The sequence below is a fragment of the Mixophyes fleayi genome, chromosome 4, assembly GCF_038048845.1.
Source record: "Mixophyes fleayi isolate aMixFle1 chromosome 4, aMixFle1.hap1, whole genome shotgun sequence".
Taxonomy (NCBI): Eukaryota; Metazoa; Chordata; class Amphibia; order Anura; family Limnodynastidae; genus Mixophyes; species Mixophyes fleayi.
In genome coordinates, this window is record NC_134405.1 from 209,042,555 (window position 1) to 209,061,446 (window position 18,892).

At 37.8% G+C, this 18,892-nt stretch overlaps 1 protein-coding gene across 1 annotated transcript in view; it reads right to left on the reverse strand.

Moving 5' to 3' along the window:
* Window positions 1-504: 504 nt before the first annotated feature.
* CCDC87 (coiled-coil domain containing 87) overlaps window positions 505-18,892 on the reverse strand; it is a 36,447-nt gene continuing 18,059 nt past the window's right edge. The window contains exons 9-21 of the mRNA XM_075209234.1: window positions 18,458-18,612; window positions 17,372-17,507; window positions 16,351-16,551; window positions 13,199-13,315; window positions 12,724-12,860; window positions 11,759-11,873; window positions 10,224-10,327; window positions 8,569-8,684; window positions 7,013-7,056; window positions 4,873-5,010; window positions 2,326-2,440; window positions 1,769-1,911; window positions 505-893 (exon numbers count right to left, since the gene is read on the reverse strand). Coding sequence (XP_075065335.1) covers window positions 747-893; window positions 1,769-1,911; window positions 2,326-2,440; window positions 4,873-5,010; window positions 7,013-7,056; window positions 8,569-8,684; window positions 10,224-10,327; window positions 11,759-11,873; window positions 12,724-12,860; window positions 13,199-13,315; window positions 16,351-16,551; window positions 17,372-17,507; window positions 18,458-18,612 — 1,668 coding nt within the window. The 3' untranslated portion in view covers window positions 505-746. The remainder of the gene's footprint in view (window positions 894-1,768; window positions 1,912-2,325; window positions 2,441-4,872; window positions 5,011-7,012; window positions 7,057-8,568; window positions 8,685-10,223; window positions 10,328-11,758; window positions 11,874-12,723; window positions 12,861-13,198; window positions 13,316-16,350; window positions 16,552-17,371; window positions 17,508-18,457; window positions 18,613-18,892) is intronic.

An 18,892-nucleotide genomic window follows, 5' to 3' on the forward strand; every position in this document is an offset into this window, starting at 1 on the left:
GGACAAACACCAAATTGCATTTTTTTTATGTTATCTAGAGAGCACAAGTATTGTGAATGACCACACAGAGGGTCATTTACAAACAACAAAAAATAGGAGAGTTCAGTGCTTTTCATTCCGTACAAATGCATGAATTTGTTTGCCTAAGGGATAAGGAGGTGCACACTCAACCTTTGTGGTCCAGAAGAATTGTGCCTGGTGGGAAGACCTCACTTCCAGCCTACTACATTAGCACTATTCCATTCATTAATTCCAAACTTTCCATTTTTTCTTTTAATACTGGTCAAGTTAAGGGATACTGGGACTTTATTTATTACACTATGACACATTTAAATGTGTTAATAATGGAAACCACGTATATACGCAATGGGCATAGAAAGTAAAGGCTGAGGTCTGACTTCCCCCATCTCTGAGGATGTTTAAACATCAAGTCCTTTTGTAGGAAGAAAAACACACCACTAAACAGGAAGCCCACACAACCCAAATGCACTTCTCCACTCCCTGAATCTCATTAAATAGTCGTTTCCTACAAAACAAAACCTTGTATGCACATGGGCTCAAAATGAGGTGCATCAGTGCAAGGAACACACAAATCCACATCTTTCCTCTCGTCAGTATGTACACTTCTGCAGCCCCTTAATGCACAAATCTTAAAAGTGGGCTGGCCCTTTTCTTGTGTTTTTCGCATTTTACAAAGAAAAATATCAGAACCGAAGCTTAAAGGCTTAAGCTAATAAATTTGTATATTAAATGACTTGGTTCAGAGGTTCGAGTTTTACAAGAGTATTTTCTTTCTTTATATCCATTTTCATTAAAGATTTGCGTCGATCTTGCTGCAGCCAATAGAGCATTTCTGTCTTGTCCCACTTTATTTTTTCAGCATATGGTCTTCCCTGTAAAACAAAAAAGTGGTATTACTAGTGTCTGACGCCAATAAAGTCCATTTTGTACCCCGAGGCAGACCTAGCCACGTCTCTCCTTCACTCTGGTTGGTCCTACACCCTTTTCTTCAATGATTGGACCTCTCCACCGCAATTTAATAGGATGAAGACTGCTCTGGGGAAGGGGCACCCCTCTGGATCCGCCAGTGATTGTACTCATGCTATGTAAATGGTGTGACTCCTGTCAAATACATTTCAACTTCTTTCTATTTTTACATTGACAGCTGAGAATATTGCCCTAACCCTTGAGTCCCTGTTTTTATGTACTGTAGTTTATTTAATTTTATTTCATTAAGAGTAATGGCTGTCCTCCCTTTAGTGATGAGACATCATTGCTAAAAATTAAAAAGTAGTAGATTCTTTTTCTAAATGTTATGTGATTTATATGTTTTTAGAAATAAAATCTGATTCAATTTTCCATTATGTTCCATCAGAAAAAAATGGCTATCTTTTATGATAAACCTTTTAATTTTTCTATTCAATTTGTTGCTATATATATATATATGGAGACATTTTAGTCCTTGACCTATTCATATTAGTCAAGGGTGTTTACACATATGCATCCTTAAACACTGTTGCCCAGAACAGGTTAAGACGGTCCAGGCAGAGCTATGCTGAACTATATACCAATTCTGTATTGTTATCAAGTATTTTGAAAAATGTCAAACTGAAAAGCAAATTGACCAAATTACACAAATGTAAAACGTTCACATTTGGTCCAATGTGAAGGATAATTAAGCAATGTAAAAAATATGTTCACATGCTCTCTGGTAAATTAAAGTTCAAACAGATGACATCAGTTTCTGAATAACTGTTTATGTACTCACCTTAAAGCTGACTGTGTCATTAAGTGTCTTCTTTATAACTTGCAATAGTTTAACCAAGTCATGCTCAAAGTCTGCTATTTGTTTGTGTAGGGTTTGTCTTTTTCTAGACTCTTCCATTCTGGCCATGGATGTTCCTTCATATCCTAAATTTAACAAAATACTGATTTACTTTCCTCATTTCCAAGTATGTCCATGCCATACAGAGATTTACAGTACATGGTGACCATAAATATACATGGTAATAGACATGTATGATTAAGAACCTGAAGATGTTTTGGGTGCAGGACATTACTTGTTATGGAAGGATCTGGTGATTGTCCGTGGACTGTGATGCACAACAGGAGAGAGAAAGCAGATAGATAACACAGATCCTACCTAGATGTGTTATTCAGTATTAACAGGAGATCATTTTGGTTATTTAAAAAATATTTCTATAAAACTCTCTTGTATATTTTGATGTGTAGAGGTGGGGTGAGGTCTCCTTGCATTTACGAGCTTTGTAGCCACATCATTTTCTTATTGGTTTTCCTCCGGTTTGACGTTGTATAAAAGCTTACCTCTATGAAAGAATCTGTTGGGGTCAGAAGCAGTCCTCTCAAACATCTCCAGCTCAGCTAAAATCTTTTCTCGTCTCTGGATGAGTGGTGTTGTCTTTTCCCACATTTCAATTGCCTGAGAAATAAGCTAGGACAGTTACATTTCCTAGTTTTCTACATCTGTATGTTCTGGGGCTGTCGAGTTAATAAGGTACCTTGCATTGTATCTGTATACCTATAGTTTAATACTTTTTGGTGAACACTTTAATTTATGGTATGTCATTGCTGCTGCAGATCATCATTTATTGCTTTTACCTGTACTTCCAGTTTTAATTTATGTTAATTGTTATCTTTGGGAATATTTATTTTGTTGTCTCCTTCCACTGTTCTTTACCACAGTAGTCTGCTGTGACTAACTCCAAAGCAATGTTCACATGTTGCCTCTTACAACTTTTTGTTAGGGATCAATCAATGAACACTATGGGCCTATGTTAGGAGTAAATCCCGGTGGTAGTCTCTTCGCCGATTCTGATAAATCTGACACTGAGGACACCTACAAAGGAAAACCGATTTCAGAATAAAACGACAAGACTTGCCTGATCAGCGACTGTCTACATATCCGATCCTAGCAAAACACTGACAGGAGCTTCTTCCGAATGCACAGGTGTCCGCCAGTAGTGTCTGACGTCAGTGCGCCCTCAATGAATTTTTATTTACACCGGCAATGTCGGGACCCCTCTCTTAACAGTTAACCTGTGTGGTCCCGACATTGTCGCTTTAAATAAAAATTCATTGAGGGCGCACCGGCGTCAGACACTACTGCCAGACACCTGTGCATTCGGAAGAACCTCCTATCAGTGTTCTGCTAGGATCGAATACGTGGACAGTCGCTGATCAGGTAAGTCTGTGTATATTCTTGTCGTTTTATTCTCAAATCGGTTTTCTTTTGTAGGTGTCCTCAGCGTCGGATTTATCAGCATTGGCAACGCGTACTCCACCCGTAAATCCAGCTACAAGGTGCAGATTTGCACATTGGTAAAACCATGTAGAGTTGCATTGGGGGGGGGGAGATATATTTAAAATGTACAGACAGATTTACAGTTAGGGAGCATGCCCTAGCTCAACACTAAGTCACAGTGTAAAAATAAAGCTGCCTCATATTTCTGTGCTAATAGACAAAGGCAGTGCTTTCCATGCATATAAAAGAGAAATTGTATTTACACCCCTTGCATCGAAATATGGTTTGTCCAGGTGCAAAATTTGCCCCCTTTGGCTGGAATTTCTCCTAAGTGCAAATGATGCCCTATATGTTTAGAGTAGTTGCTCAGTTTGTGTCTATTTCTATATGTAGCACTAAAATGACACTAGATTTGAACTGTCACAACAGTCGGCCAGCAAACACCAATGACAAGTTTTTAATGTAATGTGTTAAACTGTCTTCTAATACCAAGTGTTTTCATTATTCTTTGCGGTTGTATTAAGAAAACATATTGCATTGTCGCAAGTGATTCCCAAAGTGTAATATTGAAAAATCCTACATTTTTCTGCCACTGGATGGCACTTGAGAGAATTGTACCTAATAAGCATGTCAGAAGAATGAAAAGTATACAGTGCATGCATATTGTGTTTTGTGAATAAACCAACTATTTTGTTGTCCTGGATGAAATTAATGATTTAGCAGCATATTTGGTCTGTGCGGTGGTAGCTACCAATCACTTACAGCAACATACACATTTCTGATTAGTGGAGAAGTACAAGTGATTGACAGTTACCTCTGCTATAGTGAAAGTCGGCCACAAGCTGGTCAGGGCAGGATTGGTGCGTCTGATGAGGGGGAGCGCAAAACAACAGCGTACCCCCCTTTCTCAGAGGCTATCAACCTCATGTCCCCATGTTGAAAATTGCTGTGGCTCTTCCCAACCCTCTGAGCTGTGGAGGCCAGGTTAATTAACAAGATTGGAATCCTTGGAGTGGCAACATTACCACGCACTGGTCTCTGCATAATGGACAGGGGTCCGATATGCCTGTTTCAGTCCTAGATTTTAGTGTTATGGGTATGCAGGAGCTGGTTGCCCCTATTCTATTTTCTACTTTCGCTCTCCTCCCTAGAAGCGTGGCCTTGCTCTTTTATGCAAGTCCCCGGGGGTTAGGTATTTGGGGCATCACTCGTAGGATTGATAATGCGAGACTGACTTGGCAATCCGTTTCTCACCCAATACATCCAGGGCCTCCATACATATGGTGTTACTCATCACATTCTAACATGTCTGAAGATTCTAGAAAGCTGTGGATACCTATATTCTATATTATAGATCTCATGCCGAAAAAGAGGAGACCCCAGTAGAGGTAATTTATAAAGTGCAAAGCAGCAATTGTGCAGCGCTAATGCTTCTTTGGAGCTGCAGTCAGAGTCACAATGTTTGATGCGATCACATGCATAAGCATATGAACAATAGTCTGTAAGCTCCTGTGAGCAGTTCTTTAAATTATGTAGTGTAAGGCTTGTGTATACGTTGCTGCCACTTGTACACATTTATATGATTTAGTGCCCATTTATTGTTATCTTACCTCTGGCAGCCGGTCTCGGTATTCATTTGAGCTATACTTAATTGCCATATCCAGCCGCTGGCCTTCTGGAACATGAAGTGAACTCCAGATGGCATTTATCTTTTTCTGCATAACTTCATAGCAGGCTGCTGTCCCTGTCTGTACAGATATGTAAATGAAAAACCTTAAAGTAGTGACTACGAATATAACTATATCTGCTTTTGAATACATGGTACCCAACTAACAATCATGATGTCCTTCAACATTGAACTTTAGGGACCTATTAAAGGGTACTTGTTGCATGTTGACAGACAGCTATTTTGTGGGCTGTACGCAGCCTATAAATTCACTATGAACTGGAGCATCACTAGTTATTTTGAAATTGATAGGCAGCAATTTCATGCATATTGTTCAGGCCACAAACTGGCTGCCACCTTTGTGGGGCAGAATGAATTTGTCACAAGGTGCCGCAATGTTTCTCTGGAACGCCTCAATGTTTTTAATCAAACCTCCGCTCATTTTTCTTTGCATCCCATAGAGAAAATTAGTGGAGATTTGTTACTGTATTGGCCGGTAATGTGGGCAGCCGAACTTTGAGGCGATGTCCAGTGGCACCCTGTGGCCAATTGAATCTGCCCCTGTGAATAGGCAACAAGTGCATCTAACATGTTTCCCAGAATACATCCAACTTTGTTACATTTCTGTGCATGTGTAGGCCAACAGTGTCAGAGCCATTTTTCAGGGAGTCATAAATTATGATACCTAATCATACAGAGAATTACTTAACAAATCATAGTGCCCACTTTTTATCATTAAGTTCAGGGGCAGGCTGGGCCTGTCCCATAGTGAGCTATCATGGGCTGGGTCACCTGCACTTTTTTTCCTTTAAAATAGGCTGCCGAGTCAAGTCTTGCCCCCCGGGCTAAAGTTTGCCAGCCCTCCCCTGATTAAGATACAAATCATTTTCAAATAAATGCGTAGTGACCATTTTTAAAGCAATTAATAATGTGAATGAATAATGAAATATATGTGTATAAGTCTATATTCCATAGATCATAAAATATATTAGTCCAAAATAAGTGGCATTATATATGAGAATACATATGTGTGATAAATAAACAATTATTAGGTAATAAGAAAATTCATACAAATCATTAAATAATCCCCCAAAAAGCATAAATAATACATTATAAAATAATCCCTTAAAGAATCATAAGAATTCTAGGTGAATGTGATACTTGTCAAATGAAATATCAAGATAATTATGAATAAACATTTATCAATGCCAATCGTGCTTCTCTTCACACATAAATATATAATAGAGCCTATATTGAAATTGAAGACATGATTGTTTGTTTGTAAGGAAAATCACTGAAAGTGTTTGCTATTATGTTCTGCTGAAGTCCAAAACGTTTTTAAAATATTAAAACAAATAAAATAATCACAATTACTAAATTATTTAAAAAACGCAGCCAAAGTCATCTACCATTGAACATATAAGAAAGCAATAATTTACCATAGGTACATTGAAATAATGTAGAAAATTGGTTCTTTCTAGCAATGTCTAAATATGAGAATAAATAAGAATGTAAATTAAATATTAAAATCCCTAGAAGAAGACTGGATATTATATTGTCATTTATTATACTTCTTGTGTATTCACTGTAAACCAGAACTGTGTTGGAAAAAGTAACTTAACCAGGTGTAGGTATTAAAATCACTGTGTTCTTTTGTTTCCAATTAGAGATATTGAGCTTACAATATTTGATATTAAATAATATTTTCTGATCATTGCACAAGCCGCTCTGAATAGAGCAAAAATCAGGTAACATAATTTGTGGTATTGCAAAAATTATATCAGAAATAGTTTAGTATGTTTATTATATAGTCATGAAAGAAAGATATATAATGCAATCAATTAATAGAAAATGAAATTATTTTGATGCTTGTTCACACACATTTTTACACAGTAGCTACAATGTTAGTTGAACAACTGTTGGCATCAGTAAAAACCTTATTACCTCTTAGGTTGCCTTGCTTTATATTTGTCTATATAAACTGATCTTCTATTTCTGATATGATTGCTTAGCACTATTCATATTGCACAGTATTATGAATTGTTTTTATTGTAGAAAATGTGAACTACAAAAAAAAATATTACCTCAGATAGGATATTGATTGATTCCTTTATATCACAGTCAATATCTGAAAATAAGATAAGAAAGCACTATATGTATTGAAATAATAAGACATCAGCATCAGTGTGAGGCATCTAAAGAAAGAAACAAACAAACTTGCCTATGAAAGGCTAAATACACTAGGATGACATAAGTCTAAAGCTGGCTCACATGCTGTGATATCAGCATCAATATTGGTCACTTGGCCTAATGCCAGGGCCTGATTAGAGGTATCATCTGAAATTGACTAAAATATAAGAGAACTGTTGTTCTCCAAAGAGAAGAGAAAGCATGAAAGAAAAATGTAGCAAGGTTTTAAATCTTGGCGGATTCTCCTGGTAATGGCTGAAGACAATGAGCCATCCTTGGGCGGACGCTTGAGGATAAGTGAGGTGGAGAAACAACGATGGAGAGACAGCCCTCCAGCTTGCCGTATTCACCCTCAGTACTGCTCGTTCATGCCTCTCTACTATACAGTTCTGATTTTCATGAAAATGAGATAAGTGACCAAGATTGCGGTGACCTTTTTAAAAAGGCCAGTGGAGTTCATTTACAACAATATGGGAACATAAACATTGGGTGTTGAAGGAAGTTAGATTTTAAATTAAGGACGCCTTCATTTTTACCTGCCGCGTATTACTCTGGTGTGGAAGGCAAGGGGCACTACAAGCATATTAGCCTAGGGCAGCCTGAAGTCAGACCCTTAGTCAGGCCCTGCCTGATCTTTAATGACTGTAATGCTGATTATAATATGATCAGGCCATTATTCTGCATGTGTTCAGAAAGGGACCTCTATTCGCCTATGTGTGCAACCATCTTCCAACAGTACTAAGACATCCCACTGTGTTCTAGACCTGATGATTTGTCCTATGGTCGTGAGTACTGACTAACTGGATCTCTTCCAATATTGCCACCTACATGTGTGTCAAAACTAAACGGTGACTCTGTCAGTCAGCACTCAGGTCAAGTGACAGCATCTGCCAGAAGGTGGCCCACATTCACCCCTGAGATACATCCAACTATCCGGAGTTCAGTGATGTCAGTGCACTTCCTGTGGAACTAAAATGTGATACAAAAACAGAGCAAGAGAGAGTGCTGAGGAAGATGGAAGATTTTGCCTGTTTATGTATTATTCATTTCTTATGCTGCACATAATATATATATGTGTACATAGTTTATATTGTGCTCTTCTCGAGTGCTGCATATTGATTTATTCATAGCTGGAGGGTGGACAGGAATTTTAATTTGGCAAGGCATTTAGAAAAATGCCTTGCCAAGGTGTCACTTAAAAAAGTGTCACAGGTATCACTTAAAAAAGTGACACCTGTGACAGAAAAACAAGCAGTCAATGCGCTTGATGATAAAACAGGTTCAAGATACAGGTTTAAAAGTCATTGAATTTTTTTTTACAAATGTTTTTTTGTTTGTATATAAACACATGTTTTTTAAGATCCTCTATTTTTATGATGTAATAATTGATTGCCCCTAAAGACACATCTAAAGTAGGCAATATGATTGTATTATAGCAAATGTAGATTACCTTGTATGGATGGATCTGATCCCAGACCCCCGAGCAGGATACTATTGCTGTTCCACAGACCAGGCACATAGTGTTGCTTCTCCGCTCTGAGATCAGCAATCTTTTTGTCCCATTGCCTGTATAAAATAGTTTGAAAACTCATTATCAGCGCCTAGGACACAAACATTTTAATATGAATAAAGAAAAGTGCCTTTTTATGAACCCCCCACTGAATCTGGCAAATTAATTTTGCAAGGGAAATTCAGAACAGAAAACAATAAGGACTCGACAATCTAAAAGCTATCCCTGTTCCACAGGTGGTTTTAATTAGAAGAAAGCACAAATGTTCTGTACAATCACAGCCTGTGGATGTATTCAAACATATAAAGGCTTTCAGCTGCTGCTGACAAAGTGTTCTCATCTGATTAGTAAGGACTGGTACACATAATATTTCTGCAGCAGTATAAATCAATCTACCTTTGAAGGCAAAGCATGAAAAAATTAGAGTGACAGTAGTCAATGATCAGTGAGCTGACCAGATTTAGTTTAGGACAAGACCTGATAAATAATCATGAGCTTAGACAGTGCAGCTATCTGTCCTTTGCTCCCGTAAATACCCATTATTAAAAGCATCCATAATTACAAGTGAATCAATACTAAGCAATAAAGACAGCATCTTATTTATTATCACCGTAGCCTTAAAAGGAGGGGCGTACCCGGGCAACCAAAGGGCCAAAGCCACCGTGCCCCTTAGTCAAACACTAAGGGTCATGTATGCCGTACCCACCCAAACCAGCAACCTCACTCTCCATCCTAACTACAAACATAATTTCAATAACCCAAACTGTGTGATGCGAACTCTTTCAGGAGCTGTGTGTCCCATGTTATCCAAAGCTCGTTCACAGAGCTATTTCTTCATTCCCCTAGGACACTAGAACATAACTGGACCACTGCCATCTGCTGTCCGGATACTGCACCTTTCCCGCTCCCTCTTCCTCACGCAGAGGCCAGCACAAAAGGGGAGACAGTTTTGTCAGACAGTTCAGGTAGTGCAGTAATTACAAATTACTTGCCCATAGTCAGGGTCACGCTTTGGAGAGCAGAGTATTTTCAGCTCTGCCAGTGGCAGCCTGGAGTATGGAGACATATGCCAACGGGCTGTTCCTATAATATTACACCACATACACACATACGAGAATTTTCCTGGTGGTTTTGGCAGAAACTGTGCATTTCAGTGCAGAATCGTATGATTACAGCACACAGACAACAATTTCATTTGAATTAATATACAAATATCCAACTCATCCAATTGGCAGTCTATACAATATGATTTTTCCACACTGAAAGATTTCTTTACAATTACCTCAGAACAAGAAGATGAACAAATTGTAATGATTCCAAGTACCTTAAATTAAATATTTGTTTAACAGTTGATTACTTAAAATACGTTTTACATGATTGCAAAATTGCAAAATCAGTATAATATTTGTGATTGTGGATTAGTGTGCTTTTTACTATCCTCTCACTTAGGTGGAGTTTTGAGAGATACATTTTTATATTCTGGCCCTGAATAGAACATGGAGGACATCTTCTCCTTGTCCTGATTAATATGCAGAAATAAATGAAAGAGGAGGGAATATGATTGCATTCATTTCACAGGTAATAAATATGCAAACCTCCTCTGCTCCTCTTGCTTCTTTATTAAGGCGATCTTTGCCTGTTCTTCATCTTCAGAATCACTGTTGTATAAATGGTAAATTACTTTTAGGTAATCCAGATCCTGGAAATAGGGATATAACAGAAAATATGTGATGCAACACAGCATATATTGAAAACAGTCCATGGCCAGTTGTATTACTTTCTATTGAAAAATAAAACATCTATCAACGGAGTATCAGTGGGAGACTATTAACTGTACATATGAAAAACCACTAACCTGCTGCACTTACAGTAGTACTATTTGTAATTACTATAAATGTTGAACATGTATGTCACCAGTATTGTGTGAGATACAACAGAAAAAATAATTCATTTAAAAGAACTTCAGTGTAGTGTATTCATTTGTTTTCATAGAAAAGCAAAATGACCCCATTAGCACAGTGTCAAATCATATAAATTATATATACTTGTACATTTAGGGGAATTTTCTGTTGCCAAGGAACCCCTCAGCCCATAAATGTTGTGATCATAATTGCCAATTTCAGAAAACTGTTCTGAAAGTTCTCTTCAGCCACAATTGGATAATCCCGCTGGGTATCACTTCAGAATCATTGTGCCTGGCTACCAGGTAACATGCAGGGGACTGTCATTTCCAGTGCCTCACTAGAAGATAAATATGCTGGCATAACACATGTAGTAAGGTGAGCAGGCCAGGGCCTGTAATTTCTTTTTACTGTACATCACCTTACTATGGCAATGCTACGGTGAAAGAGTTAAAGCAGCAGATTTAATTAGTTGAGATGTTTTGCCCGGGTGCCCCTAGATTTCTACTGACACGTATGGGATGTAGAGGAGCAGAAGTTTGCACCAACTGATGGGAGGGGCTGTGCAGATGGGAGGAGCCGAGTAGAGTGAAGGCATTCCCTGCTAAGTACATAGTATTTGTAACAGTGAGCCTATTTTTGTGGAGCAGTGCAAAATTAGATTTCATTTTGTGGAACAAGATAAATTAGATAAAGAGGTGGAGCATTTTTCGTGGTGTTCCTTCCTGTGCATAAGCGCACACAGCCATTTCCAAAAGGCTTTTTGTACAAGCTCAGTTACACTTCCGTGGAGACACGCATTTCTAGGGATACTTTGCCCAATGAAAACAGCTTCAAACGCACAAAGGCGCCACATGTAATAAAGGCTCAATGCTCCCTCACTCTCATGAGTAATTTAAGATATAAAGGAGGCTAAACCAAGCAGCATTTTAGGAGTAAACTGAAAATGTGTATTTAATGAAAGGATGGCAGTGTAGTGCACAGTGTGTACAGTATTATTTGCACAGTGTGCCTCTTTAGGTTCCAAGCAAACATAGGCGTGCTTCTAGTTTGTAAAAGCATCTCCGGAGTGAAGGGTAGCCTTGCACTTCATAAATGAGGTCCTCTGGGTTTTTGCCCCTCACAATGTCCATAGTTTTGATACTGATGAATCCCTACTTTTTGTTTGTGCATGACTCTACATATCAGGATGATTACTTAAAATCTCTGAACATGTGAAGATGATATACCTGTGTGGATATATATTTCATGTAGTCATCAGCGTTCACTACAGACTTCCACCAAACAAGCCAGGAATTACAAATTCTTGAAGCGTCTTTATCCACAGGTATGTGATGGACCAAACTTATCCAGAAAGAAAAGGGGAAAAAAAGGTGTTATTAATAACCAAATTCACTTTACTTAGAGTGACCACAGCTGTCAAGTAAACCTGTCATTTCACATGAATCCACGTGGAGCCTTTACCACATCAAATAAAGTCTCAACTGTGTATGAAAAGCTGAAAGGAACTTCTGGCATTACCCTTTATTCCTCTGCACAAAGCTACAGTGCTCGGGTCCATCTTCCTTTTTACTAGTATGCCTGCTGAATCTGTCTCAACATATAGTACCAATGGCAATGAAAACATTCATTTGATGGATAAAGAAAACTAAGAATGTATTTCTGGAACAATAGTTGGTATGATGTATAAGTAGGCCTCTCATGTGTTCCCACTTGCTGCAATACTTTTCCAACCCGCTTTCTGTTTCCCAGGACATTTCCTAGATTGGTCATTGGAAATCTTTAACCCAAAATGTTTTCACAGAAGTCAGATCCTGAAAATATACAATCGATAGGAATATACTATACTATAAGTGCTGCATTTTATAAAGCAGCCAAATGTAAGCAAAAGATTACATTTGTAGACTAAATAATATTTATGTCACTAGTGTCGCTGTTTTCATTTTCGAAATGACGACAGCCCTATGTAGAAGCAGATTCTCATATAGTAATGACAGAAAATTTATTGGAAAGTGTTACTCTATGCTCATTTAAACATTCTACCCCAAATGAGCAAATTATGAGGCAGTGTCTCTGTTGCTGTAAAAAGATCCATAGCATTAATGTATCTGTTGTAACTGGCCTGTAATGCCACTTCCTGACTTATGTGTATTATAATTGAGTGTGTTCACCCCCAAGTAAGATCCTCGCTTACCTTTCACACTTGTCACTGGAAGTAAGGGAGTCTAGCTCCTTGTTGATCACACGCTGATTGGTTCCCTTGGTCAATGATGATGAAGCTGAGCACATGGAGAAATCCACCTTTGTTGCATAGGGCTCAATTTCTAAATCCTTAAACAATGGAAATAAAACCCATTTCATAGGCCGGGCACCCAAACAGACAGCATTCTGGGTGTGGAAGGAGAGGTATCTGACACTTTCTCTTATAAGAAGGCTAAACCTTGTTAGGGGCATAATCATAGGTGTTTGAAACTTGCTGCATGACTTATGGGTAAGGAATACAGTTGTACATTTGTCTATATGTATGGTGTTTTATTTGTGTATTAGTCATTCATATACAGATAACTATAGCAGAATTCATTATGTTCAGCTATATTTCTGCACATAAATACTAAATTGTGATTAGCTTGGTTACAGTTGCTCTGCTACAAATAATATAAATGTCCTACCTGGTCAAACCTCAGGTGATCTGTTGAAATATTCTTAATGAGTTCTGTATAAACCTCTTGTAGTTCCTGCCCAATATACAGGTTTCTGTCTAATTTCTTCACAGTAGCAGCATCGATCTGTAACAGAAGCCGGAATTGTCTTCTCATACTTCTCAGAATACAACTGAAAGCTACCTTGTTTTAATTGAATATGCGATTATTATTTTTTTTGTGTTTTTTATTTTTAAGCAAGTCTGGGCACAGACATATGTAGTACTATTATTGACTTACTTAGTAGCATAATGCTGGGGGTACATCCTCTGGTGCAATTCACATTACCTTAATATTGCTGCCATAAATCACATGTATCATTCACTGGACCAGTTGCAAGAAGGAGTAGTGGGCTTAGCAAAATGCTTAACTTATGTGATACAGGCATATTGGTACCATGGATGGCTGCAGCACCTGTCCAATTGGGTACTGTTGCTATTCTCATGGACTGTCTACTGGGTATCAATTCCAGTGGTGGTCTCCAGTGTAGATATTGAGGTACTGGTGGTTCCGAGGTGAGGATCCTGCTCCTTCCTGATACCTAAGTCTGCATGCAGGTCTAGGTATGAGGGTTAGATATGTCTGTGCCCTGAATGGGACTAGGACACCCTTGTGACATGAGTCTTTCCCGGTCTACAAAAGTCACCAGTTACTACCCTTCTATTTTTCACATTCAGTAAAATTATATAATAGCTATATTGAAGGTTAATTATACTAGTTATTAACTTTTAATGCCATATACCTTGCAGTGTCACCATCATTAATACTAATAGAACCCCCCCCCTTTCATCTACCTCCTTTCCTTTTTATGTTACATGTACCAATAGTTACCTCTCTAACACACAAAGCTATTTTTAAACTTCTTGCAGCAGCAAGAAGCTCTTTCCACTTGCAATATACCCCCACCCACCCAGCATGTCATCCCCAATGTCAGAAGTCAAACTGCCAGTGAGAATCAGTATTAATGGATCTTATATCTATAGCCGCAGTTAATTCTGTGGAATTGTTCCAATAGGTTGTAAGCTTGCAAGCAGGGCCCTCTTACCTCACTGTCTGTATGTATTACTCAGTATTATTACTGTGTTTGTCCCAACTGTAAAGCGCTACGAAATATGTTGGAACTATATAAATAAATGATGAAGATGGTTATAACCCCTTACACATTATCTGTTGGTTTTAATTTTTTACATTTCAGTATACATAGCAAACAGAAAGAAAGTTAAACACTATTAACAGTGCGTAAACACATAGGGGGAAAAATGAGCGGAAATTCCACCCATAGGGGCAGATTCAATTCTAAAGAACAACGTGGGCCGCGCACTATTACCATTACTACGGTAATAGCTGCGCATTATTATCGTTACTGCGATAATTTCAATGCTGATTTTTGCTCCCAGTTCTGTGAGCCGCAAACAAAAATCTGTTTTAAAATTACTGTAGTAATGGTACTAATGCGTGGCCCACAAATTGAATCTGTCCCATATATTCAATAAGGTGCGAGGTGTCTCTGTAACGTCCACGGAGACACCTTGCGCCAATGTTATGGGTGGAATCCTTGCTCATTTTTCCTTGCACCCCTAAAAATTGAGCGGAGATTCCTACCGAACTTTCCGGGAATGTGCGCAGCAGGACATTGTAGTGATGTCCGCGTGCCACATCGATGGTAATTGAATCCCCCCATTGCATCAATAAAGTAATTGGGACTTACCCACCTCTGCCTTCTCCCTTACCAGGAAACATGATACAAAAGCACTATCAAACAAGCAGGCATACCCAAAAGAAGGAGACTAAGGAAAAGACTAAAGCACCACAACACCACAAGCACCACAACAGCTAATAAGTTCTTGTTAAAATATATGGCTAAAGCTTTCTTATAACACATGCTATAAAGGGGCAGATCCTGGAGCCTCCAATGAACACACTCACTATATTTATTATTTAATGTGTACTGTAAAAGTAAAATAAAATACCACTGACAGGTGTAAGTCATAGTAATAGACTAATATTCTTAGCTTAGTTGCCTTTTCAAATCTCCAGAGACAGGAGCAGCACATTATCCGCAGGCCATTTCACTAAAGAGAATGTCACTGCAAGCACAATGGACTTGCATGAATCAAACAAGTAATCAATTTGACTGACAGGAACACAGAAAATCTGTGTTTCTTTTAACTGAGTATGGGGAGATTTCTATGTAGCTTAAATCAACCTATTTACTATATATAGACAGCGTAGGTAATAGTTATTTAGGTGTACATATTATTCTGTGTATTATTACTGCCACCTACAGGCACTTCTTGGAATTTCAAACATAAACTTGCAATCAGTAGACTGCTTATAGGGTCATATTTACTTTGTTGTGTGACGATTGCCTTCTAATATCACAATGTAATCACATCACAGGAACTTCAGGCAATTAGTTGCATTTATTGACGGCAATAAGATGAACGATTAATTGATCAGTGGTGCAATTTTTGTTTTTGGGTGAATCATGGCAGGAAAGATTGCTTTCTATCATCTCTGTAATGAGATTTCAGAGGTATTATTTATAGGTGACTAAATGGTATAAGTTCCATAAAGCAGCACAGTATCCTCTAAGTGATTAATCCCATGAAATACAGTATAATCACAGAAACTAAAAGTCACCTGTGTAGTTTAGGCTTAAGATCATCCCCAATAGTGAAAATCAGGATCTCAAATAACCAACTCCTTCAATGTATACCATCACAATATCTAAGCACTAATTAAAGGCCTGCCTGCCTGTTATCAATGCCACATGATTGGGACCCCTACAAGATGCGAGAAAAAATGGGCAAATATAATTATCTAGTACATTGTGTGGTAACATCCGCGAGGTTACTACGGAACCCACTGGCTAATTGCCTCAAACCCTCACATTATACAAATAAATATATTAAATATTTTTGGATCATATACACGAGAATTAATTAAATATGTAAAAATGATGAGCATAAATAAAATAAAAAAGGAAACCCAGAAAAGGCCAGAGAGGATCAAGGCTATTATAAGACAGTGGATGGAAGGAAGAGGTTTTTGTCCAGCAATATATGGGATTAACTGAGAGCTCCATCAACTCTAGCTGTATTTGTAGGTGTACTACTTACCTCTGATGTAAAATCATTGTAGACAGGAGGGTATTTGGGAATTTCAGTTAAGTCTGTGAATATCCTGTTAGAGGCTTGAACATCCGCTTTCCTGGCTAATGGCCTGTTAGGAATCTGCACATCAAGTGTGAAAGACTGAGGATGCAAACATGTTTCTTTCTTCTGTGCTTCTTTATTTTGTTCCGATTTCTTGTTCAAATCCTAGTGAGGAAACACACGTGTAGCTTATTAAAGGCTTAATTTAACAAGTTTGGGGTTTTTTTCATTAAAATGCATTTATGCAATCTTAGAGAAAGCTGAAGAATCAAAGTATGGTTGTTAAACAACAGGATTCTCTTAAAATTATTAAAACTAAATACGAAACAGAAACATTTCAATGCACTTAGATACATTTCAGGATATTTCTATAACCAGAGTAGAGTTGCCATATGCTTAAAACAGAAAAGCATGTGTCTTTACTACTTTTTGCTTCGTTTAAGATGTAAATGCAGTAAGAGTGAACATATCCTCACTATTTCTATGGAAAAGTTTTATAAGCTACAAATTTCCGGGTGCTAAAACTGGGATAGGCCTGGAAAACGTTAGGACATGTGAGGACACTAATTTACTGAGATACAAGTTCATTGCTACTTAGGTTTTCCAGCAAAATAAATATGGTTGTGGACAGTTCTATAAAAATAGTTTGCTGGTAATTGATCATGACTCATTTGAGCAACAACAATTTGCTGTTTGAATAGTAACAAACCCCTTTGTTAAATTTCCTTCACAATAGCCAGCTAGAAACCAAAGATTCCTATAGCAACACCAAACTACCCCCACAACCGAAACCCCTTTTCAAAGCCTAACCCTCACTTCGCCACACAGCCTCTCCCTCGCCTGCCTAATTTAAACAAAAAAAACCATACTTTGCTACCAATAAAGGAATATATATATATTATCTGAAACAAAAGTTGTGAATTTAGAACAACCATATGAACAAATGCCTGACCGATCAACCGCTGTTGTATGAAGCGTTTTCTACCTGTAATAAATCTTCCATCTCCAGACGTTTAGATGCATTCCTGTTGCCAGGACCTATAGCTCTTATTAAGGGAGGAATTTCCTCCTCAGAATGTTGTATTTCTCCTTCAGACCTCTGCAATGTGTCTTGCATTAACCTTAAAGACATTAATTTTGTTTACTATTAAACATGGCCATATATAATCAGGTTTGTATATGTTTTTGAAGAACAGAAAATAATATACATTATAAATGGTTAGAAATGGAAGGACAATGACTGCCTGTTATGGTGATAATCACTATAAACCTAATAGTGAAAGCATTTCTGAGTCCCCTTTACCAATCCTACTCTCTATCATTACTAGACATATATTAACCCATATAGGGTCTGTAATGGAATAATTAGGGTACACATGCAAAATAGTAGAGACAGCGGACGTTGTGGTGTTTTTGAGCAGTGGTGCTGCCAGAAACTAGACGCTGAAAAAGAATAGGACATCTATAGTGTGTCAAAATCAGTGAGGACCGTTTGTAATTACCCGGTCATTCCTCTCCCTGAAACGACAGTGGGACGAGTCACCTCTCATGTTATGCTACAAGAATGCCTGCTGAATCTGTCTTGCTTGAATACATATAGTCACAGCAGCAAAGAAGAATGAAGAATATTATAAATAACTAAAACATATGTATGCAAATGTTAGGACAACATGCTGGTAGCTTGTGATGTGCTATTGTGGTATACTATGAAAAATGTTTATACACTTTGAAGTGTGACCCTTTAAAAACTATTTTTTTTAGTATACAAAAATAATTTCTACCACATTTTTAATTTGGAGGTCCAGTATCCAGAAAAGAAACAAATAAAAAGATGTTAGTTATGCAGTGTTACTGTCACACACACAGACACATAGTGCTACTGGACAAGTACAGTTTGGAGGCATTACAATTAATGACTGAGGTGACTTTTAAATGTGTTTTAGTCCATGTTAGACATAGTAATCCAAGTGATAGAGAGAAAAAAAAAACTCTAGCCACTGTTTTTACCACCTACTCTTACAAACATACCTGACAGAAATATTGCCCTGCTATAAAACTGAAGATAAAATACCTTCTGAGATCATCTGATAGAGGATCGTCTTTGGTTTCCACTGTGTCTAATATACCAGCAATCTCTGGACATTCAGCCACGTGTGGATAAAATGTTATCCTCAATTCATCAGCCAGCAGGTGACCGGTCCTCAGATTTGGGCAGGACACACACTTCTACTTTGATACAAAGTTTTACAGCGTCTGTTAACATATTGGTTCCCTTGCAGAATAGGGAATGATTGTTAGAGTATAAAATGTATACTAAGAACATCTAGCAGCGAAATAATATAAAAATAATACTTGGCAGTTTACTATAGAATGGAACTATGTAAAGGATTACATTTGAATTATTTATTTTTTTAACTGGAAGAACATGCATGCAAACTATTCATCTTCATTCAAAGTAACTTACGCTTGTAATGATACAAGAAGTCATTAACGATATCTGTTACCA